This window comes from Tasmannia lanceolata, unplaced genomic scaffold (assembly GCF_043159265.1).
Source record: "Tasmannia lanceolata isolate RefF3 unplaced genomic scaffold, GAP_Taslan_0.1 ptg000008l, whole genome shotgun sequence".
NCBI classification, from domain to species: domain Eukaryota; kingdom Viridiplantae; phylum Streptophyta; class Magnoliopsida; order Canellales; family Winteraceae; genus Tasmannia; species Tasmannia lanceolata.
Window position 1 is genome coordinate 12,740,949 of NW_027518685.1, and position 27,555 is coordinate 12,768,503.

Sequence of the window (27,555 nt, forward strand, 5' to 3'; positions counted from 1 at the left end):
TCTATGATTGATTTGAGGAGTATATAAGATATGTTTTATATGATAACTTTTCTGTTCTTTTGTGCATTTTATTTGTACTTTTGCTTGTTTGTGAAAATTTGAGATTTCTTCCATATTTTTAAGCTACTGATATTGGCACTACCGCACTACCATGTTTAGACAATTCGAGTCTTTTATTATTTAAACAGCTGTCAAAGGTTATTACAGTTCCCAAAAAGTTATGAGAAGCCAATTAAAAAAGAAAAAACAAGCTTAGTTTGTGCAAGTATTAAAACATGGTACCATTCAAAAAATATATATTAAAGCATGGTAGTGCCAATATCAGTAGCCTTTTTTTTAGTGTGATCACTCATTTAGTGCTTGTTGAACCTAGCCCCAATTTGTTCACTTATAGAGAGGAGCTAGTAGGACCAACCGTCCGATGCACCGCGGAATAATAGTTATTTTAGATGAAAATTAAATTGTGAGAAATTAAAAAATTTAGATTGAAAAAACCCAATAATTAAAATCAATAAATTTCAATTCAATTAAGAAGCAACATATTTGCTTGTGTCCTATTAGCTGTGCCCATTTATATTAGAATACACTATGTCGTACTAAAACATTCCTCCCTGTTTGTCACCCCCTCAAGCTCAGGGTAATCTAACCAGACGACTGTACATCGATTCAATTATCTCACAAACCAAACCTATCATCAATTGAATGATGATGAGCATCCAACAAATAAGTTTCTATGAAAATTGCAGCCAGCATGTTGTTTACATGGTTTTTGGTTCAATTTGTACTCTTCAGTCGTAAGACTGCATGGAAGAAGGCCTCTAGCAAAGAACCAACCAAGGTATTTGTGTGTTTGCAATGAATGCATCTTTACAGCCGCTTTTAAGTAGAAGCATGAAGCTTTTGCAAGTGTAATTAGGACCCTCTTACATGTCCATACTTTCATATTGCGTGGATCCTTATCCAATTCAGTTTTCCTATGTGATGATCTGAATTAAAGAATTAGATTAAATGTGGTATGATAACCACACTCCAATTAAACTGTACTGATCTTAATTAGTACTTTTAAATGGGGAACAATCAACCCAGTCCAATGCTAGCTAGTGTGTCACTCTCTTGGGTGCATAAATGGTAGCCTACTAATATAATTGTTTAGGAGGATATTGAAGAATTTGACAATTTGTGTTTTAAGAGAAGGATATTTTGATTAGTAAATGCAGAGAAGGAAAAGTTAACCAAAAGTCCAGGGGATACCTTTTGAAAGGGTAATGCTGTCCATTTTGTGGGTTCACCGCATTCATTTGCTGGGCCTACAATAAATTGCTCGTAGACCAAAGGGAAGTGATATATTCGACCCCATTTCTCCCCGGGCCACCCCTCTCTAGTGTATATATGACTACCATTTTACACTTGAAGGGGGTGGTACAAGGAATAAAAAGAAGCCAATATATCATTTCTCAAATTTTCATGCACCCTATGTATGACTTACCATTATTTTATACCCATTTTTAACCTTATGGCTTATTCTATGGCAGAGACAAATAAATGAAGGGAAATGATATCCCCCATCCCCACCGAAACCGATAACACCGACGACGAGTTCAGTCATTAAGCGTCACGAGTCTAAGGGCTAGAGGAAGTGAATACTGGCTCGACTCCTATAGAATGAAGTTAAGGAGAGGAAGATTAAGAAAGAAAGATCTGATTTGGCCACTTTTCCGGCTTTGGAGGGAATAGGGGGAGGCAGCTTTTTGTAAAAAGCATGCATGGTATTCGGCATCTTTTGACCGCACCATATTCACCTCAACAAAATGGTGTTGCCGAAAGAAAGAACAGCACAATAGGAATATCATTTCCCATAAACGAATGGTTTATCTTCCTTCTGAAAAGGCACTTGTGGGGCCCACTTTTTCCTCCTTTATATGATCAGATTGATTGATCTGAATGGCAACAATAAGTTCAACCAATATCTGTTTAGAACAACTTGATCGGGTTATCCTAGGGCCTTGATCAATCAAGCTTTGTCTAGAATTCCACCAAGAAAAGCTAAACCATTGATTTTTGTAGTCCTTTTATCTTACGTATGCATCGGGATGAGACAAACACCATATGGGTCATCTCATGATGTTCTACAAGATCAACGGTCTATCTTTTACACATATACCCTCCTTATGGCCACTTGTTGGTTGGGCCCATCAAGTGCCTTTTACCTCGTTCTCTCGTAAAGGAAAAATTGCCAATGGTGGACATCAAAATACCAGAATCCAACGGGGAACACACTTTTGAAAAATTGTTAGAGAGGGACGAAATGGGGTTATCAAACTCTCAAAAGGTGGTTATCAATCCTCTTTAACAAATTTTCAAAAGTAGGTCCCCATTTCACAATTTTCGTATTGTGATGTCCCCCGTTGGTAATTTTTCCTTCAGTCAACAACTGGCATTTACCAGATTCTTTCATAACTAGTAAAAAACCCGTGGGATGCACGGGCCGACAAAGAACGGTACGGACCACGTCGTAGGTTGATCCAAACCGTCCATGTGATGGAACACAACATACATAGGTTGTGCCCCAAAAATCATTTCCATAGGCTGATCCTAGCCCTCCAATCTATAGATGTTTCCATAATTCCTCTTATCTTAAATCGGATGGTTAAGATCACCCTATAGTTTTTTAATTAAAAAACCATAAAGAAGGGGGGTAAGATCGAAATTATACGGCTTTAATGGGTGCCTTTGTTAAAAGCATAAAGGAGGGGTAGGATTGCAATTATATGATTCAATGGGTGCCTTTGCTAAAAGCATAAAGGAGGGTGGGGTAGGATTGAGATTATATGAGCTGAATGGGTTCATTTGTTCAAAAAAGTAAAAAAATGTGAGGTGTAATTCTCACGTAATTTTCAAAAAAATCGAAAAACTCTTCTCTTTTCATCCGAGGTCGAATCTCTACTTTTACCTGCCCTTATTTTAATTTGGAAAGTGTCCTTTTATATAAAGACACATCTGTGTCAGGAATATCCTAAAAGTAGTAATCATATTATGACGTTTACCCGTTTCTTGTGAATAAGAATTCTTTAAATGAGTTTTTGCAAAAGAAGTCTTCTAGTTTGTTTTATTTGCAAAAAAGGTCTTCTACTTTGACAATTTGCAAATAGAGTCATTATATTTGAGTGAATTTTGCAAATGAGGACATGCCATTTATTTGTGACCAAAATACCCACGCTGAATTGTTTTCGGATCCATAAAAAAACCAAAACATCCTTATTTGTAAAAAGATGAAAATTACCTAAGAAAAAGACCAAAATACCTGTAATGCTGAATAATATTTTTTGACAGGGTGAGCCCCACAACTCAATTCAAACTCATGCATTGGATGGGGCCTACCATTTTGCCTCGTGCTTTTATGTGTAGGCACCCACACCCATTATAAGGTAGGGCCCACGAAAATTTACACCACATGTTTTGATGGGCTGGGCCCATTTTTTTTACAGCCATACATAACTTTGGCCAAGAATGCTAGTATATATGGAGATGATATTCGCACACCCTTGATTAAACAGATGTCATTGGCCGTCATGGGTATTTTGGTCTTTTTACAAGGTAACTATTGTCTTTTCACATATAAGGGTAATCTAGTCTTGTTGGGAGTAAAACACAATCCACCCTGGGCATTTTGGTCACAAATTGACGGCGAGACTTGATGTGCAAATTTGATTGAAATGTGACGACTCCATTTGCAAATTGTCAAACTAGAAGATCCTTTAAGTAGATGACTTCTTTTGCAAAAATCCCTTTTTTAAAACAATTTTAATGACATAATTACTCGATTTCTTTAAATAAAATTACAAAAATATCCCGATTTCAATACAATGCCCCCTAAAAGCACGTATACTAGTGGGGCATCCACTCTTGATATCTGATCCAACAGCAGCCCACTTTTTAAACTTTTTAAGAGTATATATGTTGTCGGATCAAATATCAAAATCATTTCCCCTCTTACAATACAAATAAGGGAAGTGATATATTCGGGCCCTTTCTTCCCTGAACCAGCCCCCTCTAGTGTATTTATGACTACCCTTTTACACTACAAGCAGGTGGTCCAAGTAAGAAAAAGGGCGGAGTGTATAATGGGCAATGATAAATCGACCCCCATATCTCTCTGCTCTCTCTTTCTCTCTTTCTCTCTCTAAGCACTGCCTTATATGGGGGTCGATTTAACACTGCCCTATATCATTTACCTATAAATAATAATACTAGTATTGAGAAAGTATAATCATCAAATAAATAAGCATTCCAACGAGGGGACAATACCTATACACATAATTTGCCTATCATGTGTATAGAATCACGAAGCCTGCCTGTACCACATAGGTGATACCAACCTGTCATTGGTCGGGTCAACTATTAATAGTGGGCCCCACCTTTCATTGATTCGAATTGCTCATATTGCTGCCTTTCCTTTCAACAATCTGAATAGATTAATGGCCCCCCTCATTGGATCTCACATTGCTCAACACTGAAATTGATAGAAATTGGAGATCTAAGATTGTCCCACAAAATGAAGTCTAGATTGATGAAGTTAGCACAGAGAGAGATGGTCAAATTTCAGTTTCGTCCCTGTGAGGACGGAACCACGAAACGCATTCCGAAACCAAAATTTGAAACCATGAGGGTGTTTGAGTCCTCATGGTTTTCCGGGAGGACGGAACCGCGAAACGCATTCCGAAACCAAAATTTGAAACCATGAGGGTGTTTGAGTCCTCATGGTTTTCCGGGAGGACGGAACCGCGAAACGCATTCCGAAACCGAAATTTGAAACCATGAGGGTGTCTGAGTCCTCATGGTTTTGGGGATTCAAAGCATTCATTGGACCAAATTCTAATGCAGTCCCTTTTACCTCATTCTTTGAAAAAGTGGTCCCCTTGTATTCTTTGACCTGAGACACACATCCACATCGAGGAAATTCCTAACACTACAGTAGTATAACATATTATCACGACAGGAACGTTTACCAACTTCTCATTAATGTGAATTTGTAAGAACAATTGTTGGGCGCTGATAATTCCACCCCCTCTGAACGAGCCTTTGAGATTTTGACGGAAACGGTAAACTTTTGCGGGAAGTAGCAGTTACCAATCAGTGCGTCTCTCTTTTTTTTCTGCACGAAACAGTACATCTCCATCTCATTGGCCACGACAGCTTTTTTACTGCCCTGAACATGCATCCTGGTGTGTGAGACAGCTTATTTTCTTCCATTTGATTTCTTCTCCTTCTCTCTTGGTTCAAATGGAAGAAACTTTTGCCATCATCCCCTTCTACTTTTAAGCATTCTTTTTTTTGTTTCTGTTCTTGAGAAGGCCTCTTTTTCTCACATGATTTTTGTGTTTTGGGGTTTGTTACAGTTGAGAAATAGATTGTGAACGAGAAGATCGCTGCTATTTGGGACGAAGAAACCCTACGTTGGAGGAGGCGTTAAAGGGAGTGGGGAGGGTGAAAGCGTACTCAGTGAGGGCGAATTTATCAGAGCTTCTACTTGTAATACGGAAATGATTCCCCATTTTTCCCTTGTTTCCCTTCTCCAGACAGCCCCCACTCTCTTATATTTCTTCTCCTCCTTTCTCCTTTTCCTTCCTAGCTAAGAAAATTGACGATAATATCCTCCTCCTTAATTCTACACATTTTTGCCTGGCATGAACAATTTTCCTCAGAAACTCAACCGGAATCATCTCTGGAACAGAAACAACAAAGACCCTCCTCCAGAACTGGAGGTGGTCACAGATAACTTCCAGAGAGACAATGTGGAATTTCTCTCTGATCATCAGCTCGACCAAAAGATTCAACGAATGCAATCTAGTCTGGCCTTGCAATCCAAGTTACCAGATGGAGGTGCCAAGTTCAAAGCCACTCTCACCCGCTTGGAAAACGAGAGAGACCGAAGAAAACGCTCCCAACTGCACAAGGTTTGTCACCTTTTCTTCATTTTGTATGTTGGGTCCTGTTTCTTGTTCTGTACTTACAGTTTTTTTTTTTTTTTTTTTTTTGAGATGTTTACTTTTGAGGAACAGTTGATGTGACCCATGTATGGTAGGTTCTGAGTGGTGGGCTGTTTTAACTTTTAACTCAGAAAATTTCAGAATCGAATTTCAGGCTGAAATAAATCAGTTCTGAATTTATTATATATCTGAACTGTGACAGGTCTATAATGTGTAGAAGATTGTTAAACAGACCTGTAAACAAACCTTTGAAGAAGAACTACAACAGATGGGTGAATAAACATTTGACAGAAATCTTATTAAGGCTTGTGCTGAAATCTGGACACTTGATGCTAGGCAAATATATATATATTTTTTAAACAAATTCTGTAATAGGTCTGTAATAGATCTGAACAGATCTAGAATTTACATAGGCACCAGAAATTCTGTTGATGATTTTGTGTCTTAGATACTTATGAGCAGGAAGAGAAATGTGTGGTGGGATTAAAATTTATAGAATCTCATTTTTCTTTCACAGGTTGCTGATGATTTTGAGAAGTCCACACAATCCCAAACCTCCAGTTTCTGTGGTGAGACTATTTTAGGCTAGATTGACCTATTTACTCTCACAAAACGTATTTAAGTCTTTTAATTTTTAAATGCTTTCCTTTATTTGTGGGTCTGACTTCACATTTAATGGTCTTGTCTGATATATCTATTTACTCATGGAGTTGCAAATATTCAGTTTCAGCTACAAAATTTGAATAATGGACCTTGATCCTCCAAACCAGAAGTTGTTGGTCTGGCTTTAACTGAGTTTGTTGGGAAAATAATCTGCATATGCCAGCTTGGAAATTCAAAAATTTAATGCTGGTATTGTAAAAATTTAAGCCATCTTCTAGATTGGCTTTGCATCTAGTGCGAAACTTTGTTGAAGACATTTGCTTTTTATATGAATTTACTTTACTTGATTGAAAAAACTACTTGAAGACTTTCCTATGGAATTCGAAAAACCTTGTGAAAATATCAGGAGATTTTCAAAATCTCAGAAATATTTGTTACAATGTCGACAGGTAAGGATGAAGATTACCTCAATATTATGTACTTGAAGCTGTGTTGCATCTGTGCGGGTACGATGTCGGAATCCAACACGGGTATCGAGTGTCGGATTTGGCAAAGCTCATAAAGAAATTAAAGATTCGTGGATTTGCCAAAATATTTTAATTAGTTCTGAAATTTTAATTGTAATAAATAATATATTAAAATATTTAGTAGGTTTAGTAAATATAATGTTTTATTTTCATTTAAAAATATAAAAAACTTACTATTAGGATGAATAATACTTAAAACATGCAGTAATTGTAAGGTTGTAGCAGTATTCATAAAAAAAAAAAACAATTAAAAGAGACCTAGAAGTGTCTTTGTTAATCATAAAGTATTGGAATCTGAGACATGTCCGAAACGGATTCTTCGCCCATTCAGAAGAACCCATGTAACATAGAATTGACGTGACAAGCAAACAAATCTTAAATATTCATCACATTTGGACTTCACATACTATAACACTACACCTGACTCCTTTTATGGTAATTCAATCGTATAAAATAATAATGCTATATTTGGCTAGAGAAAATAATGAAGTTTTGAGAACCTTTTGAAAATAACAGGAGATTTTCAAAATCCTGGTGTCACTATGTTAATCGGTAAGCATGGAAATTGAAAATTGGACATGAATATTATGCACTTGAAGTAGAAAACAAACAAACAAATAAAACTTCCTTATTAATCAGATTACTTCAGAGATTTTAATGTTACAGCTAACTCCAATAATGGTAATTAAACCCAATAAAATAAAATTGGTATATTTGGCTGAAGAAACCAATTATGGTAATTACACCCCATAAAATAAAATTGGTATTTTTGGCTGAAGAAAGTCAAGAAACCACATTAAACACGTACATCTTTGTTCAAAGAATATAATGACATTAGCCAAGGAAATTATTAAGAAAAAAAAGAAAAAATCAATTTCGGGTAAAGCTTCAAAGTAATTCACGATATGTTATTGGGGCAAATAGAAAGCATGATTCAGTATTCACCTTTCTGTTCTTTAGCTAATTAGTGAAATTATTGAAAATGACCACAAATGACCCTGATCTAGAAAATGACACAGGCTTAAATAACAGCATTACCTTTCTATACATAAAAAATAATAACATATAACACTAGATTTCCAAGTTGGGCTAAAAAAAAAACTTCTACAGGCATTCTTCTTTTCCTAGTATATATCAGTTATCTATTGTGACATGGTCCTAGACCATTGAGATTGAGGTATGGATCATAATCTTTGTTAACGATCCAAGTCATATGACTTGCTGTGAATATGTTTAACTGCGAGTCTTTGCCTATTGGATGTCTTTCAATGGTTGGTCATTAACACTCCACTACATGCATCCTCTTAAGTTGGTGAATAGTCTCTGTGCTTCTTTTCATGGACTTCCTTTATGTGGTACCTTATGTGCTAGAATAATGGAAGATGTCTAATTCGGTTGATGCAACCATCACGACATCGTCATTATTAGGTAATAAATATCACAATTTCAAATTAGTGGACAAGCAATTTCATTGTTATTCAAATTCACGAGGCTTGCAACACTACATAGAACCTGTTGGGTCTTTCATGATGGCAATCTAGTTATCTGTTGTTGTGATTCTCTTTTTGGAACTTGTACAATATTGTATGCCTTAATGAGAGTCACATAAGTTGGGGACCTAGCTGCACTAGAGCTGTCCCGTACTTGTTTTTGGACACTATAGGAAAATTATTAATGAGTGCTCATCATGGATTTTTGTCCATCATGGTCTTCTCATCTTCTCCTATTTTCCCCTTCTCTATCTTCTTCTATTTTCTCCTCCTGTCATCATCTTCAACACTCACTTTCTAGGGATTGTGCGTACCAAAAGACCAGTGTTTTTTATTCTGTTGTTTTATCCTGATATCCGGTTTTCTTTTATGCCCATACCCATTTGTTCAATTTTCTTTTGTTGTTTTCCTTTACCAGGGCTAATGATCGTCCCACTATTAAGCCCATGACCCATTTCTTCAGTGTTTTTGTTGTCGTTTTCCTTTACTGTTTTTATGTTTTTCCATGTGGCTGCCTTAAGAAACTGATAATCTAGATTCTGTTGTTTTTTATCCTTATCTGTATTAAATAGCTGAAAGTAATTTATTGAAGATCACACAAGAGAACACTAGTTTTTAGTGGGTAGACTATGATAGGGTGCCCTATATGTTTAATTCTGTTCTATTTTCACTGGTCCACCAACTTCAACTAAGTTGTAGAGGATAACTGTTTTTGAGTAACTTCACCGAGTTCTATTTCTTAGATTTTGTACTTCCACACTGCTAATGCTTTGTAGGTTTGCAGATGCATCGCGTGGCTTTATATCAAAGCTGCCCGCACCTCAGATTCAACCACAGTCATCATTTGGCTACCATTTTCTAAAGCCAACAGACAAGGTAGGAGGCTATCAAAATATTCAATGCACCTATATTTTTCAGTGTCTTCTTTAATTGAGCAGACAAAGTCACTTATTTTCTATTATCAGTCAGGTAGTAGTACCACTAAAGCATTTGATAGGGAGCTGGCATCTGTTTTCCAGAGTAACCATAACAGTTGCAGACCGAAAGAACAACAAGAAACTAGAAAGTCTTCGAGGCATGTGCCTTTTCGATTTCCTAGAAGTTTGTATACCGATAAAGATAAACATGGGTCCCCCAATGGCGATCACAAGCGTATTGGTTTTTCCAGTTATTCTACTTTCCATCCGGCGGGAAGCTTGTCCAGCTGTTCGTCGTCTGAGAAGTATGCCTTTTAGTTTCTTACAATAGGTTGCTATTTAGTGTTATATTCGTGCACAGATTTGGTGACATAATTGCAAAATTCATGACATAATTGCAGAGTTCACTTTATATACTAGCGCTATTCACTGCAATTGCTAATATTGCTCACGTTAAAACTGTTATACTTTTACCTGTTGGCCATTCTTGCACAGATTTGGCGACATAATTGCAAAATTCATGACATAATTGAAAAAATTCACTTTACATACTAGTGTTATTCACTGCAATTGCTAATATTGCTCACGCTAAAACTGTTCCACGTTTATCTGGTGGCCTTCTCTTATCTTGGGGTTGTGTAGCTGTTTAAATGGTGGTATCATTGGTACTTTCTCTTCTTAGTTGCTGATTGTATGCTTATAAGCTTATCTTGTTTGATGGAACCCATTCAAAAATTAAATCTATCTATGCTGAAAATTAGTCAAATGAGAATGGGTAAATGAAATTTGGTAACATAAGACTGTCCCCTGGTACTGTTCATTTATATTAAGAAGCAACATAAGCAAACTAAGCTTCATGTTTTATTGGCTTTCGAAGTTTGAACATTCATATACATTTTTAAACACGTCAAGGGGCATTTAATTATCTATTATTATTAAATGCTGTTAAAATTTATTCTTCAATGCTGTATCACTCCAATGCGAATTCAGTTGGATTTGTGAAGAAATTAACAATATATCATATTATGTCCAATAAAGCAGGCTTTCCCTTGCTTAAATGATGCTCAACAACTGGATTTGGTGCAACAAATTGAGTAATTGGTGTTTAGGTGGAGTGCCCTGAGAATTATTATATTGTTGTGCTGTTGTTGTTGTTTTTTTTTTTTTTGATCTGTTGAAAGCAGGGATCGTAAGTGAAAAGGAAATGACAAACAAAACACTCAATTTAAATGATAACCAAGAGCTAAGTCTGGCATATTAATCTATATTTTGAGACTAGTTCATTCAGTGCCACTATTAACAAGTTTATCAATCTTTGAGCTTCATGTCCAATGAATACATGAGAAAAGGGAACTCTTAGAATTTGGAACAAAGTTCCAATTACGAGATGGGTCTCTTTTCGGCCATTGAATTATGCTGGTGTAGAGAATCTATGGAAGCTTAATGTAATAATATGCCCAAAAGAGAAGAAAATTTCCCAGGAACCAAAATACTTCCCCATTTCACAATTTGTTTCATTTGGGATTTTGGTTTACAATTAAGAATTTGTTGGTTCCGAGAGCATCAGCTACTTCGATGTATTTGGCAACTATGGGAAAGACATAAATAGATTAGCTACTCTCTTCTAGAGAGAATTCAGCAAATAGAAATTACATTAAACTTCACTATGTATAATTTGTTCAGAGGGGGGTGCATATATAATATATTTAAAATCTGAATTCCACTGCCCTTTTTCTATTCCAATTCTGTTTTTAATTGTAATTCTTTTTCTGTTTGAATTTATTCCAAACCCTTCATAACAAAAAATTTATTAGCCTCAAACAACTTATTGTATAAACATCTTCTTTTCTATTTTGGAACTTCAATTGAACTTGAAGACAACTTTCTTAACGTACTTTAGGCAATCCAGCTAAAAGGTAACCTTTTTTTTTAAAGAAGGCAACACAATTTTATTAAAAATAAAAGAAATTACGAGGGAAGATCGGTGGGCAACTGAGGCAAGAGTACATCAAGTGAGAAGAAAAACTTGAATTTTCTAATCTATCAGCCAGGTTGTTTGCACACCTTAGAATGTGAGCCAACCGATCTCCCGACCACGCCATAAATAAGAAATCTCATCACTGACCAAGCGAACCTTCGTGGATCAGTGCTATAACCCTTCGCCCAAGAAGCTAGGTTACTATAATCTCCATCCACTTCCAATCTCCCTGCTATCTGACTAAGGAAGACCGGCAAACCAAAGTGAACAGCTCTAACCTCATCTTTAGATTAATCAGCATGACCAATTGGACCAGAGAAATAAAAGAGCATATTCTTCCTTCAATCATAAAAACACTTTATCAATTATAGCCGATCCAGGGTTGCCAACGGACTAAGTTAAGTTTGATAGAGTTTAGGGAGGGAGGTGTCCACTTAGCCACCATCAACTTAGGCACCCAACCCATCAAAATGTCATGCCAAATTCCATAAAATCATATCCAGTGAGTAGCCCCTAGCCACCAACTTAGGCACCGAACCCATCAAAATGTCATGCCAATTCCATAGAATCATATCCATTGATTAGCCCCTAAAATTCCTTTCTAGTTAACACCCAACTAGCCACATTATACAAAGACTCCAAGCAAGTAAACCCATATATGAGCGTCTAATTCTCTCACGGCTCTAAATTTCCTCCTAAACTGACACGAAATGACTAAAATGTTTCTGTTTCCATCCCCACCGAAATGCATGTTGAAACCGAAATCAAAACTATCATGACTTCGTTCAAAACTTAGAAACATGTTGGTTTCCACGCAGATTTAAGGTTGGAATTTCAGTATAAAATCACAAAAAAGTAAGGAAAAATTTTCAAATGATTAAAATTTAAGATGAAATTTCACGAAATGCCACAAAATTATTTATTTCATTTACAAATGGAGAAAAATTACATTTCGTATCAAAATATTATAAAATATTAAATAATATTTAATAAATATGAAAAATTAGAATGAGCAAAGAAATTATATAAATAGCACAATTCATACTATTCTAAAGTTATGTACTATATTTTATAATATTTTATCTAATTTTTTTAATTTTTATCGAAAAATAAAAAAATCATTAAACTTTTAGAAAATAATTACCAAATGAAGACGTGTGCAGATTTAGCGATGCTTTGTCATGCACAAAATTTATGTTTTATTTTCTTAGTATGTTCTATCTCTGTTTTTTTTTTAATTTTACAAAATGTTATAATTCATTGTAAAAAAAAATCTCTTTCTTTGCCATTTAGTGTATTAATGGTATATTATACCAGTTTGTGTTATATGATTTTATCTATATGGATTGCATGCTAAGTGTTCTGTATGTAATCATAACTGCATGGTTATAAGATTCTCTAGAATTAGGATTTGTCACATGCATAATTCAACATGTCCTTAATTCTTAATTAAAATGCATTTTTTTTGCAATGATCCCATGCTCTTATTGCTTGCTTTGAAATGTAATATATTATATTATTCATATGCTAATGGTCTTGGCAAATTACTAATGAATATCTATGCAATGATTCCCCGTTTCACACTTATATTTTAAGTTCGATAAGGGGTTGGCCATATATTATTACGCATTCTTGTCTTATATCTCATTAATGATGCTCTTGTTGTAGTGCTCTATTCTTTTAACACGCGAACCACATAGATGCTTTTCTATTTTATAATTCATTACTCTTGGCTAGCAGGAGGAATAAACCCATTCAGACTTCACATGGTTCAAAGTTAAGGAAGGTGTGCATGTTTTCCAATTTTTTCTTGTAAAGGCAGGCTTGTAACTCTTCATAATATGCTAGGATTGCAATTCTTCATTCTTTAATCTGATGCAAATACTGAATTTCTTGAGATTCTTTCTTTGTTTCTTTTTTTACCTTGGAGAATTCCAATTCCATTATATTTCTATGAAACTTCATTTGTGCAATTTCACTAGGTGTCTTTTGTGGGATGTGCCAATGTTCTGGTTTTATGGTACTAATTTCAATTATCATTTCATCATTGCCATACATAACTATGTAGTTCACTTTTTATGTACTTATTAATAACTGAATGCCTATTCTTCCAAGAAGCTTTCATAGTATTAATTGAATACATTGTTTAAGGACTGCATGCCCAACGGTTCACATTGAACATCTATAATTAACCACGGAGCTGAGAAAATACTTGCTCTCCACTCTGAAATTTCCATTCAATCTTCAAAAGCTGCGAGTAACCTCGCAGATAGAAAGTGTTTTGGGGCTAAGTCACAATCCTTTCTTGATTGCACCAGATTTTGTTTCTTGTTGTTCTCTCTGAGGCTTCTTTTGTAGTTTTCATTATGTTTATTATTGTGGTCCACAAATCTTAATCTGATCACTAGGCTATAGAGTGATTGGTTGACACTAAGATCCCTGCTAACTCGAAATTCATTGTAATCACATAAGTCACCAAAGAAAGTTTCGGAGCATGTTAACTTATTGTGTTCCACAAATCTTAATCTGACCACTAGGCTATAGAGTGATTGGTTGAAATTGAGATCCCTGCTAACTCGAAATTCATTGCAGGCACATAAGTCACCAGAGAAAGTTTAGGAGTATGTTCGATCGAGACCCAAATTGGGCCCCTAGGGAGACTTAGTTCATAATAAGCTTTTAGATGTTAGTTTTGATATGCATGTCAGTCGCCACCAAAATAGAAACACATCAGTTTCAGTCATAGATTTCACTGGAAATCTTATAAAATCATGGAAGTTTATAGAAATGCATGCAGATGATGATAATTTAAGGTGAAACTTCAGAAAATGCTAGAATAAACACAGCACACTTACAAAAGCCTTCATGTAAGCAAAACAACGGTTTAACAAGATCAAACACCTAATGACATGCGTTCCCACATATGTCTAGAATAGTAACACTCATTCTAAGCTGAAAATATATATACAACCACATATACATATGCTTCAAAAAAACACAAATTTTTAGAAAAATGTAATTAGAAAAATGTAATGAAGCATAATAATATAATGATGGAAATTTAAAGGATTTCACAACAAAAATAAATAAAATAAGTAATTTTCAAAGTGAAAAAAATCTGACTCTGTTAATCGATAGACTGAGCAAGAATAAATCACATAAAAATAGAAGCTAACATGCATATATGATAATTTTATTTTATTTTCAAAAATATAGTTTATCTTTGTTGTTAAATAATTTTTTGAACTAGTTTTTATCCAAAAATATACCTTTTCCCTAGTTTCAATACAATAGACCCGTGAAAAAGGAAAATTCATGCGTAAATCCATATCCAAATTCATTAAATCAACAATTAGTAAGTGTTTATTTTATGCTTTTTTGAATTATGTGTCAAGTGATGTTTTGTAATTTACATTCTATAATGGTGGTGTTTCGGCCAACATGACTGAAATGTTACCGAAATTTGTACATGTTAACCAAAGGATTTCATTTCGGTGGGGGATAGAAACAAAAGCATGTCAGTTGTTTTGTGTCGGTTTTGGCAGACATTTAGAACCACGTTTGACTATGTCATCATCATTTCTTGCTGACATTAGTCGTAGGCCTAGTGGGCTTTGCTTGTCACCAATTTAGCAGGCTGGTTCACTTTGATTTACAGAAGGGAATTGATATTCCCATACTTTTGATTCAATAATGACACTGCACCCTTTACACTTTGCTAGTTATCTTTTAAAGGTTGTTACAGTTCTCAAAATGATCTTAACAACCAATTTAAAAAGTGTAAAGAATAGAAGGTAGGTTTTTTCTCTTCTTATTTTCTCCCTTTGTCTCTCTGTCCTTTCAGTTATTTGTTGAAGAAAGTAGATGTTCTTTCTGTATACGGGGTTTAAGTCGAGCGCAAGTCGGTTGGGTATTACTATTTTAATGTCTATTTACTTAAGATTTACACGTTAATAAGGGAATACCCCCCATTTGATTCAATAAAAACAGTACCAAGACCCAATTTTGAAAGAATTAAAAGTCAACTTTCCAATTCTAGTACAAAATCCGACCTTTTTGGATTTTTTAGGGTAGGGTCAAAATCTTAACTTCCAAACAATGGGGTATTTTTCCGATTATATAAATTCATTAATTCTATCATACCCAAGCATTATTATATCCCAAAAGTCAGGTAAAAAAAATCTCAAATTTCGCTCTCATAAATTTTCATCTAGTCAGGCACTTGTCAACACCGGCATTTCATCTGACATGACTTTATTTCAAGTGCATGTTGGCATTGTTGTGAAAATTGTATGATTTACGATCCAACCAAATATTATGGATTTCGATTTGAATCCCATGATTGAATCTTAATATGTATGAATCTTGCATTTTTCAATTTAAACTTATGATTTGTAAATCATACGATTCATATGATTCATGTGATTTATTCTAATTAAATTTTGTGTAAAAGAAAATAGAACTTTCTTTCAAAAGACCTTTCCATTTTGCGCTAGAAAAAGCCTTCGAAAACCCACTCATGAGATGTAGATGACAATGGGGGATTTCAAACGAATTGAACCAATCAAACCAGTGGATGTGCTTGAGGGCATTACTTACATAGAGGAGGGAGACAGCTATAATGAGGACAACATCGACGACTTACCAATTTTTTACAATTGATATTTATCATTTGATGTTTGATACTTTAAGAATTGATAAGATCTTGTGTATAGAATTATTTTCAAGATTATTATCCAATATGCATGGGTTTGGATGGGGAATAGATGATTAGCGTGTGTTAAGTTTGTTAGCAAACAATTTGTATTATGATATTGAACTACTAATCATGGTAGTTTCTATTTAAATTAATGGATTTTCATGAAAAAAATGAATAATTAGTTATTTTATTCTTCTCTAATTCATTTATAATTTTATATATATTTTAATATGCATAAATATAAATCCAAATGAATCACGATTTACAATACAATTTACGACATGATATGATTTAAACCCCTCTTATGATTTATTCCGATTTTCAAAACATTGCATGTTGGATCTTTACATGTTTACGGTATAAAACAGGTCCAAACGGTTCTTCTAGATGAAGATGATGCACAGCCGTTACAACCAATACATCTTGTTGAAAAATCGGAAGGATGGTAAATTAATTCTTCCAAATAAGATTATATCTTATATAGCATGTTTATTATGTATTTTTTTCTCATCTTCCAAAATATCTAGTTGGAATTCGATTTATTTAACAGATATTGACCTTTTTCAGGATCGAAGATGCTAAGATCTACTATCCCTCAAGGTACTTCTTGGTCTTGACTCTTGAGTTTGTGGGGATGAGGCAGAATATTACTGGGTGGTGGAATGTTTTATTTGTGTAGGATCCAAAACACACTTGGTTGTCATCTTATACTTACTTTTTGTTGGACAGGAGTGACCCAGAATCTGTTGAACTTTGTCACTCGGACATGGAATGCTTAGACCCTGGATCCCCACTGTCATCAACTATCATGAATTTTTATATTCAGTAAGCATATTTACATGTTTTGGATTCCTAGAAATTGTCTTATGCGTTTTCTTTCATTCAAATATGCTGATTCTATAGAATTTTGTAGAAATTTGTGGAAGAATACCATGTTCTTATGGCTACTCTTACTCCACATTACAATTTTGCTTTGGTTTTACACTACTGTAGTGAAGCAGATATTCTATTTAACATTGCACGTTTTCTTAAAAAAAAAAATCTGTTTTCTAAAAAAAATCTCCTTTCTTTTGTCAATCTAACTTTTACAGTAGTGGTAAATTAGTTATCAAAATACAGAGTACGAGCCCGAAAAAGATTAACAAGGAAATCTGTTTTCTTAAAACTTTTATCAATCCTTATTTTTGGTCTTATAGCATGTCCTGTTTACTCATATATATTGGCTAGTCGATATTTTTATTAGGGGCTTTTGTTGTCATCTGATAGTAGGCACAGCTGTTCATTCTGGACAGGTACTGGTACAGCGACCGCCTTTAGCTCTTTTGAGTTTCTTCTTTCTCTCTCTCTCTCTGGGTTGTTTCTATCTACAGTCTGTATGGTCATATATTGCTTGATGGGATTTACTCTAATATTAAATGACATTGATTCTTTTAATAAACTACCTTAGTGAGATTTTTCAGCAGCTCACTTATATATGATCATAGATTGCATGCATAGAATGTCTTTTAATGAAATTCCTGTTAATTTAATTATCCTACTCTGTCTTCCGCTTTGATAGATGCTTTCATCTGTTAGTCCTTTTCTTGTCCATGCCTTTTGCCTTTGGATGGCATTTAAGAGCATGGCTGAAACACAACAATTTAGCTCTCTGCAGTCAAAATGCCCCTTTGTTTAGCTTTTCTTGGCTGAATTCACTGTTAGAAATCTGCCTATGTTATACACATAGACATTACGGTGCATAATGGAAACATATTATTCCCCTCTCCATACAATTTTCTTATTTCTTCTCTCATTCATAGTCTTATTATATGATTGAAGCTCCCTCTTTAGTTGGTAATCAATATCAAGTTACACGGGATATAATTTGATCATTGGTAGAGGCTCCTTCTCTTATTTTTCTTCCTGTCTCATATCATCACTTTCTTTTCTCTTCTCACATTTTTCGGAACCCTAAACCTGTCTTTTCTTTGACCATTTCTTTCCTCGATAACTTTTGAACCCTTTATATTTTCTCATATTTTTCTTCTTTGAATCCTTTAAAATCCAGATAGGCTATTTTGTTTTGTAAGCTAGGCTTTATCATAAGCTAATTTATTTTTGTTTGCGTCTCCCTCTCTCCTTTACCTCTCTACTTCTATTTGTCTACAATTATTTTGCTTCCATTTGTCTTCTTTATTTTTCTATCTAAATGGTATCTTTATCTTCTCTATTCCCTTCCCCACCTCATTAGTAACAATAAAGCTATCTCATTACAACTTCCTCTATTGAAACGGAAAAATTGTTCCCTTGACATAGGGTATATTTGATCACCTTGATGGTCTGAGCATTCCACCAGCTGACTTGTGTGGGGTTATGGATCAAGTGGGGAAGTGAAAGCTCCATATTGGGAGAATTTTTTTGACAATGATGCTTGGCATGCCATTGATCAACTTAACATTGTTTGATAAACTCCACTCGAATTCTGGAATTTAGGGTTGATTTCTCTCTTCCTAAGAATGTATTTTGTAACTACTAGGCCACCATGTCAAAGAAGCTTGTTTTTCATAACGGAACTAAAGTAATATGCACATGTAAGTTAATTAATATTCCATTCATTTCATGGTGATGTAAAAAGGGACACCATCACCATTTATGCGTATAAAGTGTAGAGCAACTCCTTTTTCCTTTCAAAATTTCTTTTTTTTTCTCTTCGCCACCTTGAGCACGTTTTGAGCTACATCATGCTTCTTGCCCAATATCTTGACAATGTAGGTTGTATGATATCGCTTCAGTAACAAAGCAACATCTTTATTTTAACTCATTTTAATGTTGTATCCTAAAAGCATGTGGCACTTTGGTAATGCCCAATATCTTATCAATGTAGGTTGTATGATATCGCTTCAGTAACAAATCAACATCTTTATTTTAACTAATTTTAATGTTGTATCCTAAAAACATGTGGCTCTTTGAGTATACCAAAGGATCTCGGTATGTTGATGGAATTTCACAGAATTGGGAATTCCAGTCGCACCTAATCATCCACGAGAAACTATCTCTTGTGCTAGTGGCTAGGGTTGTAAGAAAGACTAATGCTTCCTCGTACTTTTGGTTAATTTATTTGAAGAGTAATTAAAAAATAACTTGTGTTTCCCAAGGCATCTTAGTTGGACGGATGAGTTTTTCTAGGCAACCATGTTACTCAATCTCCTTATTTTGTCCAAAGTCCAAACAATCTAGAATTGCATTTTAAGTAGAACTCATATCAGCTGAGCCTCAAGCAAAGTAGATACCAGATGTTTGTGCTGATAGATGCTAGTCCATACTCCATAGTCATACATTGCAAATCCTATCATCACTATATCCATTCACTTCTTTTTCTTTGTTTTGGCGACATATCTAATTGTTAGTGGCAAGGTTTTAAATTTCGGTTTCGTTATGCTTTTCGGTCCTCACCGAAAATTTCAAAATTTTGAACGAAATCTTTCGAAATAAAATAACGTATTATTTTATCCCCTAAAAAATTTCGGGGGAAATCTCAGTAATTTAGGCTGAAATTTCGGGATAATATTAAATAATTAATAAAGCCCAGATTTTTTGGTGATTTTCCTTAAATTTCGGCCCGAAATTTTCAGGGAAAACGTCAGATTTCGGTCGAAATTTAAAACCTTGGTTAGCGGTGAATTTTGTGTCTCTTTTGCTATTGTATGATTTTAATGATAATTTGGACATTTTTCATATACCTATTTTTGAAAACTTTTAACATACTCGGAGTAATGTAGAAGTAATATACCTTAGAAATTAAGCTAAGTGGAATACTTGTGAATCATTTCTCCCTACTTGAATTCAGCTGTGAATCATTTCTTCATACTTGGACTCATTTGTGAATCATTTCACCCTGCGTGGATTCCTTTTCTAATTCTGTATTTGAGGAGACCATCTGTGGGAATCAGATTTTTCATAATTTTTTTTGCAACTTCTATGTCTTCTTCATGTTGCATGTTGATATCAATGTTTAGTAACTTTTCAGGTCAATCGCCGACTTTTTTGAGTTGTTTCACCCTACAAAGTCAATCAAAATATCATTGGACTTTGCTTAGTCAATAAAAAACTTGTTTTTAAATCATTCACTCACTTGATCCAACCTGCTTTGCCTTGGGTGTATGAGTTTCAAATGTTGGCATATCATGTGACCTCATCGTTCAAAATTGTAATGTGAGTTGTTGATAGTTTTCTCATGATGGGAGTCTTGCAATTTCTCAATTGTGGACCTGCATTTTTTTTTGAAAGGTGACTTTTATTATTAACAAAGCAGATTACATCCAGGTGGGGACAAGTTGTCCCCTGAAAAAACAAAAGATTGGAAAATTATTATGGTTTTGGTTTTTTAAAACATGTAGTCAGGTTCATAGTTTAGGTTTTGCCATGGTTCTCCCATTGAAAAGTTTATGAATGGATTCCATTATAATTACTTGATGCTCATTTTGGCAGATATCTTCAGAGACCAGACTCCTCAACAGGTACGCCAAGAGGCGATTATCATTTCTTCAATACATATTTCTACAAGAAACTAGAAGAAGCACCATCGTACAAGGTATACTCTCTCAAGAATATTTATAATGATAAGACTATTTTTCTCTGTATCATTAGAAGAAGAAAAAAAAGAGACTATTTTCTCCATCTCATAAAAGAAATATAAAACTAGAGGACTATTTTCTCCTTACAAAAGAAATATAAAACTAGAGTCCTAATTTAAACCATCCATAATGGTTTAAAAATATCGAACATTGGCTTGTATCACGTGACCTCAAAAGAGAACTCAAATGAAAGACCCATAAATGGCAAGGCAATCATCTTCCACTATGGATTACATATCATAAGTCAACATAGCTTTGCTTGCTTGGTGGTAGCTTCATAACTTCATTTAGTGTTGTAGAAAATAGAAATACTTCTACCATTCCTATATCATATACAAATGCAATACTTATAGCCATTCAGAAAAATAAAATAAAAGGAAACAAATGCAATACTAATATTCATGCGTATGAACATCCCTTACCTTAACAGCTCATGCTAATTTCTATGATTGATGAATTCTTATGAATTAACATTTCAGTTTCGTGCTTTTCAATTTTTTAGAGCCAGGAATCTAGTGTATAAGATTTGATGGCATGATGATGCTTTAACTTGCTTGGCTTGCAAGTTGAGGCGGGTCATTGACACTGGACATTTCATTCTTGTTTTGTATGACCTTCATATTGACCCTATATGCTCTATCTTCGTTGCTTTTAACTTTGAGTCTGTTTTATTAAAAAAATTGTCGTCTTTTATTTTTTTTTCAAGGTTCGCTGTCTCTACCATCACAGCTTCCAGCACTTTTATTGTCAAACAAGATGCATGTATGTATACCATGTTTTGTGTTGCAATATGTAGAAGAGTGACAAGGACACACTTTATCGGAAGTTCAGGAGGTGGTGGAAAGGTGTCAATATATTTCAAAAGGCATACATATTTTTGCCAATCCATGCAGAGTAAGATTTTGGATTTTTTTTTTAAATGGAAAGATTATGGGAATTGATTTCGTAAGTCTTAATTTAGTTATTATATGACACTGTACATAGTTGATAACTAATTCTTTGATGGTCATGGCATACATAGTTTGGATCTTCATGAACTGCTGTTGTGAGTTATGATTATGCAGTTTTAATTGTGAAGCTTGTGATTCATCAGGTTTATGGCACATTATTGTAAGTTTAATAGTTTATCAAACTAAAAATCTATGAATGAGTGGTTTAGGGTTTGATGATGTTATACATGTAAACATTGTTACAATTGATTTGAATAAATTCAACAAATAACAAGCTGTCTTCTTCATTCAATTGATAGACAAAAAGGTCATATTAGACGCTTGAAGAAAATTTCATATCTTGCACAGGAATCATCAATGCAAAGACTAATAATAATGGTTGAAATATGGTCTATTTTGAATTCAAGGGCTAATTGTACATGTGACCAGTGTGCATGGTGATTGGGTCACTGGTCTAGGTGATACCGTCTGCTGGAGCAGCAAGGCCTGCAAATTTGGGTCCAATTTTTTGATCTAACGTACTGAAAAAGTTTATTATGAAAAAGGCCCCCTTTTGGTCATTCTTCAGTTTGGCATTGGACTGGATATTATGGTACAATCCAGTGGTGGCGTACTAGATCAATGGTCCCCGATAATCAAGCATTAGATTAAAGCTCCTCTAAAATTGAGGATTCCGAACCTAATAGATATGCGGGTTACTACACCAACTGATCTACAAAGCGTGATGCTATCCTTAGAATAGTTTCCTAGATCAACTTTCTGATACACTCTCCATTCTATCTTCAACTTGCTCATGTTAGCTTTCAACTAGTTATGTCTACGAAGCAACAAAAGCCTTCAAATCATCACAATGTACAGGTGATCACACCAATCGATGTTCAAATTACTACTTTGATTTTTCTTCGAATTGTGTCAACAATGGATATTCAACTCATAGCACTAATTCATCTTCATGGTGTTACCTCCGTGGGTCTCAAGCATGGAGTTAGGTTAACAAAGAGCCTTCTTTTGGGAAGGACGTTAAGAGTTGCTCTTTTGGGAGGACTCTTTTAAAAAAGAAGAATCAAGTTGTTAAGATTCTTAACGACCCAAAAGAATTCCTCTTCTGGGAGGGCTCTTTTACAAAAGAAGAGTCAAGTTAACATTCTCTATGACTCAAAAAAGGTTCCTCTTTCGAGATGACTCTTTTACAAAAAATAGTCAAACTTGTTAACATTCTCTACTACTCAAAGGAGTTCCTCTCTCAGTAAGACTTTTTTACAAAAGAACAGTAAAGTTGTTTTGATTCTCAACCACTCAAAGGAGTCCCATCACGGGGGGACACTTTTACAAAAGAAGAGCCAAATTGTTAATAGTCTCCACAACTCAAAGGAGTTCCTCTTTCGAGAGGACTCTTTTACGAAAGAAGAGTCAATTTGCTAACATTCTCCACGACTCAAAAGAGTTCCTAGTAATCAACCCCATGCTCTACGACTCAAAAGAGTTCCTAGTAATCTACCCCATGCTCACGTTGACAAGAGAGAGACTAGGGGAGTTAATGGACTGAGCTTTGTCAAAACTCAAAAATATAAATATGCCTGTGTTGGTTAACTCAGTTCGGCCAGCCCATTGATACCCTTAAGATACAATATTTTGCGTTATTTATTATAATGTTCTATTTGCCTACAAGAAACTATATTCCATGCATTATTTTCCCCACTATGGCCGTATGTCAAACCCTTTTGCATTTCCAAGACTCATTTGTAAAATCCACTTTCTCAATGGACCATTCCCAAAGCATAATTTTTGCTAGCTGTGGTAAAATTCAGTCAATTTGCATACGATAACCTAGCTGCTCTATACATGTTTAAGATGTCAGTTTCACTTGCTTAGTAGTTTTGGTGCGCTGCACACCTTTTATTGTCTTCCATTTGAAAGTTCTGACATAAATATCCATTGAATCTCCTCTGGTGTTTGATGTGGTTTGGTGGAAACAGTCAACACTGGAGCTTGGTGATTATTTGCATCCCAGCAAAGGAAGACGATTCAGGACCAATTATACTCCACTTGGATTCACTGGAATATCACAGTAGCAGCTTAATATTTTCAAATATAGAGAAGTAAGACACTTGAAGCCTCTAGACAAATTATCATGATTACTTCATTTTCATTGACATTTTTTTGACATATTTCTGTTGCGTAACTGTTTCGAGTTAAACATAGTTTGGTTTTGTCAACTTCATTGGTTAACAATTACTTCTGCTCAGAGTGTATAGTAGGATGGTAATCTTTCTCTTGATAATTAGGATAAAAGGAATCATTTGATGAGCCATTTCCAAAAAAAAAAAAGAAGGAATCATTTGATGTGAGAAATCAATTAGATTTCTTGTCAATCGTCACTAAGTTGTCATGAGAATGATGTAGATGACAATTTGTTAGTCTTTCTGTCTTATGCAAGCGGCTGGACCATGCTGTGTCACTATCCCTTGTCTCTGTGTTTTGTTTATTTATTTATTGTACATTTGCATGAAGATATGGTTTGTTCAATTATCTCCTATATAATAGTTTTCACATTAGAACGAGCACTCTAAGCATGAATAGGCTTGGAGAATGAAAAGCATGTATTCTCTTGATGATTACAGAATTGGATGTTAAAGTGGTGCCTCTATGGTTTGAGGAAAATGAGAAAACTCTGTAGAAAATAGTCTTCAAAGCATGTCTACTTCTCAGAATGTTGAAGTGATTCTTTGAGAAACAGGAGGATAGTGGTCTTTGATCTTGGTGGAGATCATGGTCTTGGGCATATGACTTTGGGGCCTTTCTTTTTCTAAAGACACGAGTGCAATTCTATTTAATTTCATGTAATTGTTTTCTAATTCTAGAATAAACTAAGAAGATTCCATGATTCTCTGTTTCTTTAACTGTAACTACTTGGACAGATTTGGAGTTTCATTCTACCTACACTTCTTCAGTTTCTTTATACCAGTTTCTATAGCAACTTCCATGGCTTCACAGACTGCTCCAGCCTCCATGCTAATTGAATCCCAACCAAACTATTACTAAAAAGTTGAGTGTCCATGTTCCTATACTGGTAATCTTCCTAGTTTTTTTTGTTATTGACTTGGATGCTGTTTGAGTTTTACTTAATCCATCCTAATTACAGTTTCTTCCATCTCACCTCCTGGATACTTGTGCAAGTCCTTGTTTCTCTTTGACTTAAAGGTGTATAACCATTTTTGATGTGCCCAAAATGGGCCCTTCTCATAGTTTGCCTTTAGGTAGACCAACTTGTACATTTTCACAAAAATAAGCTTCAACTTAATCACGGCATTTTTTAATCCTCAACAAAATCTTTAGAAAAATCAACCCCCTTTGTCTCCAAGATTCCTTGGTTCCTCTCTATCCATAACTTCATACTACGGTGAACAGTGTCAGGTGTTCGTTTAAAAGTTTAATCTTATGCATTTACCACTAACCAATGCCACCTATTGTTTTCCTCTTGAATATGGGTCTTAACTTTTTTTCTTGGTAGTATTGAGTACATGAGGGTTGGTTCTTAGAGTAGTTCACAACACAGTTATTTTGAAGTCCAGGATCTCTTAATGGTTTTATGTTTAAAATAGTCGCTCCAAATTTAATTATGTGGAATCTGCAGACCAAGCCTAATGAAGGAAAGGCTTGGTTAAACGAACCAGTAAAATGTAATCACTACTTCTTCGATACATGCCAACATTCAATGCCCGTAATGGCATTCCTGAGAACCAACAATAAGGATGTCTATATAACTTGAGTATGTTCCAGTGACAATTTTGAGTGGGAAATGCTTTTAATGATAATGACATACCAGACATGTCTATTTTCCTTTGCATTGTGTGGTGCAGTCTAGGCGGCTGGTAAACATGGTCCTGAACGTGTTTAAAGTTTTATGGTGTTTTTATCGTTGTAATTTACATCATTATTTGGATCGATTTTAAGTGCCTCCTATGCATTGAAATGCTTTCTCAATGTAAATTTTATTATTAATCTCATAAATGTTATCACTTGTGTTTTGTAGCTACTTAAAAGAAGAATGGAACTACCTAAATCAAGCTGATGCTCCTCCAGATGTTCCTATTGCTCCCAAAATTTGGAAAAAACTCTCTCGTAGAATTGAGCAGAAAGTTATCCCGGTAAAGTCCATTGTGGCTATTATTGTCTCGCTATTTAAAACAATTTTTTCACTGATAAAAGAAGAGCTGTCGTGACACATGTGGTGTTTACTTTTATGTCTGCTCTGCTGTTCATTTCCGAAGAATTAAGTCTTTACAGTCATTGTTTATTTACTGTTTTCTATCTTTTAATCAAGCAAAACATGTTCCGACCTCACAGCAGTTTAATCAGAAATTAAGTCCAATGAAATTTAATCATATATTATCCTTTTTTTCAGACTGAATCCATATTACTTTCCATTGATAAATTAGTAAATTACCTATCTTCATGTGGGGAGTGATAACTGTCAATCCCTCACCAGGTACCCCAGCAGAAAAATGACTATGATTGTGGCCTCTTCGTTCTTTTCTTTATGGAGCTCTTCATTGAAGAGGCCCCTGACAGGCTTAGAAAGGATGACCTTCACAGGGTAAGAGATTCGAAATTCTCATCTAAGGGTTTTAGTCCACATGATATTTTTCTCAATTAATATTGTTTTAATCATTCAGTTTGGTAAGAAGTGGTTCCAACCCGAAGAAGCTTCTAGGTTGAGAGTAAGAATTCGAGACTTGCTTCGCAAACTATTTGAAAGCACTAGACTAGAGAATGGTACTACAAAACAACCTTCATCTTTGGATGATTCTTCGGAAGGAAGCGATGTGCAGTGCAATGATTTTTAATAATCAATTGTATCTATCATTTCAAATCATCTAACCTGGCATGACATTGCTCTTGCCATATATCTTCTCGGAGAATGTATAGCATATTCTTTGTCAATAGCATATCTCTACAGAATGTCTCCTCCTTGCACAATTCTACAGGCTAACTGCTTTCCAGGTTACATTTATACATCAAAAGAGTCAATCCTTGGCTAAGTAATTGCATTTCAGAACGCTGCTGTGGGCCTGAAGAATTAAACATGATTTTCTGACAACGACAGAATCGAAGGCTTTTGGTTTGGGGATGACTAATTCAAAGCCCATTCAAGTTTTTTTAAATAGGTATATACTAAAACATGGAACACTTATCAGTTAGGAAAAAGAAAATATAGAATATTTGTAGTTGGGCGAAACCACCCTTGAAAGTAAGTTTCAGTCTGCATTGCATACTTGTATGGGAATACAATAGGTGGGCATCAAAGGAGGCCATTAGTATGTTCATGAACAGTTGAAGGAATGGGGAATTCAACATCTTGTATGAGATTTATTAATACAAGTGATCTGTTCTCACTTTCATTTGGCAGGCCTTTGTGTTTAATACTATTTACAGTTTTTTTTTTTTTTTTTCTGTTTTTCTTCTGTCATGGTTATCCTGGAGCGAATCTCACATCTTGGTGAGCCCCATCAGATGAGTGGTCTTGATCAAGTTGTGATCGTGTGGCTTTTCCAGATGTAGCAATCTCATTGGAATCCATATATGAAGAACTCTAATATTTTATCACTCGTATTTGCTAAAATTTTTGTGAGTCATGACACCAAGTTGACCGGCTTTCACCTTGGCCTGAGGGGGCACCTCTCTTAAGAGGTATCCGGTCTCTTGGAATTGGTTAACTGAACTGATCAATCTATCTTTACGTCCTCTTTTTTTTAGCTAATGAGAACGAAATTGGAGAGATTATATAATT

General features: G+C 34.9%; 1 protein-coding gene across 3 annotated transcripts; it reads left to right on the forward strand.

Moving 5' to 3' along the window:
- The first annotated feature begins 5,047 nt into the window (after window positions 1-5,047).
- LOC143884404 (ubiquitin-like-specific protease 1D) lies at window positions 5,048-27,166 on the forward strand. Of its 3 annotated transcripts, XM_077387948.1 has the most exons (15): window positions 5,048-5,222; window positions 5,397-5,954; window positions 6,505-6,556; window positions 9,392-9,483; window positions 9,573-9,829; window positions 13,243-13,288; window positions 16,570-16,646; window positions 16,769-16,801; window positions 16,931-17,026; window positions 20,669-20,771; window positions 21,611-21,708; window positions 23,741-23,863; window positions 25,798-25,912; window positions 26,254-26,361; window positions 26,441-27,166. In XM_077387948.1, the coding sequence occupies exons 2-15, from the start codon at window positions 5,685-5,687 to the stop codon at window positions 26,609-26,611; spliced, it is 1,641 nt and encodes a 546-aa protein (XP_077244063.1). In that variant the 5' UTR covers window positions 5,048-5,222; window positions 5,397-5,684; the 3' UTR covers window positions 26,612-27,166. The 3 variants fall into 3 exon arrangements, with proteins under 3 accessions (XP_077244063.1, XP_077244062.1, XP_077244064.1); XM_077387947.1 differs by lacking the exon at window positions 5,048-5,222 and having other exon boundaries at window positions 5,234-5,954; XM_077387949.1 differs by lacking the exon at window positions 5,048-5,222 and having other exon boundaries at window positions 5,234-5,954; window positions 9,627-9,829.
- The last annotated feature ends 389 nt before the right edge of the window (window positions 27,167-27,555 follow it).

Bases quoted from the DNA above. Each gene is read 5' to 3' on its own strand.
- LOC143884404 (XM_077387948.1), top strand. From the start codon at position 5,685: ATGAACAATTTTCCTCAGAAACTCAACCGGAATCATCTCTGGAACAGA. The intron at 16,647-16,768 runs GTAAATTAATTC...GACCTTTTTCAG, and splicing joins GTTGAAAAATCGGAAGGATG to GATCGAAGATGCTAAGATCT. The intron at 21,709-23,740 runs GTAAGATTTTGG...TGGTGGAAACAG, and splicing joins TTTTTGCCAATCCATGCAGA to TCAACACTGGAGCTTGGTGA.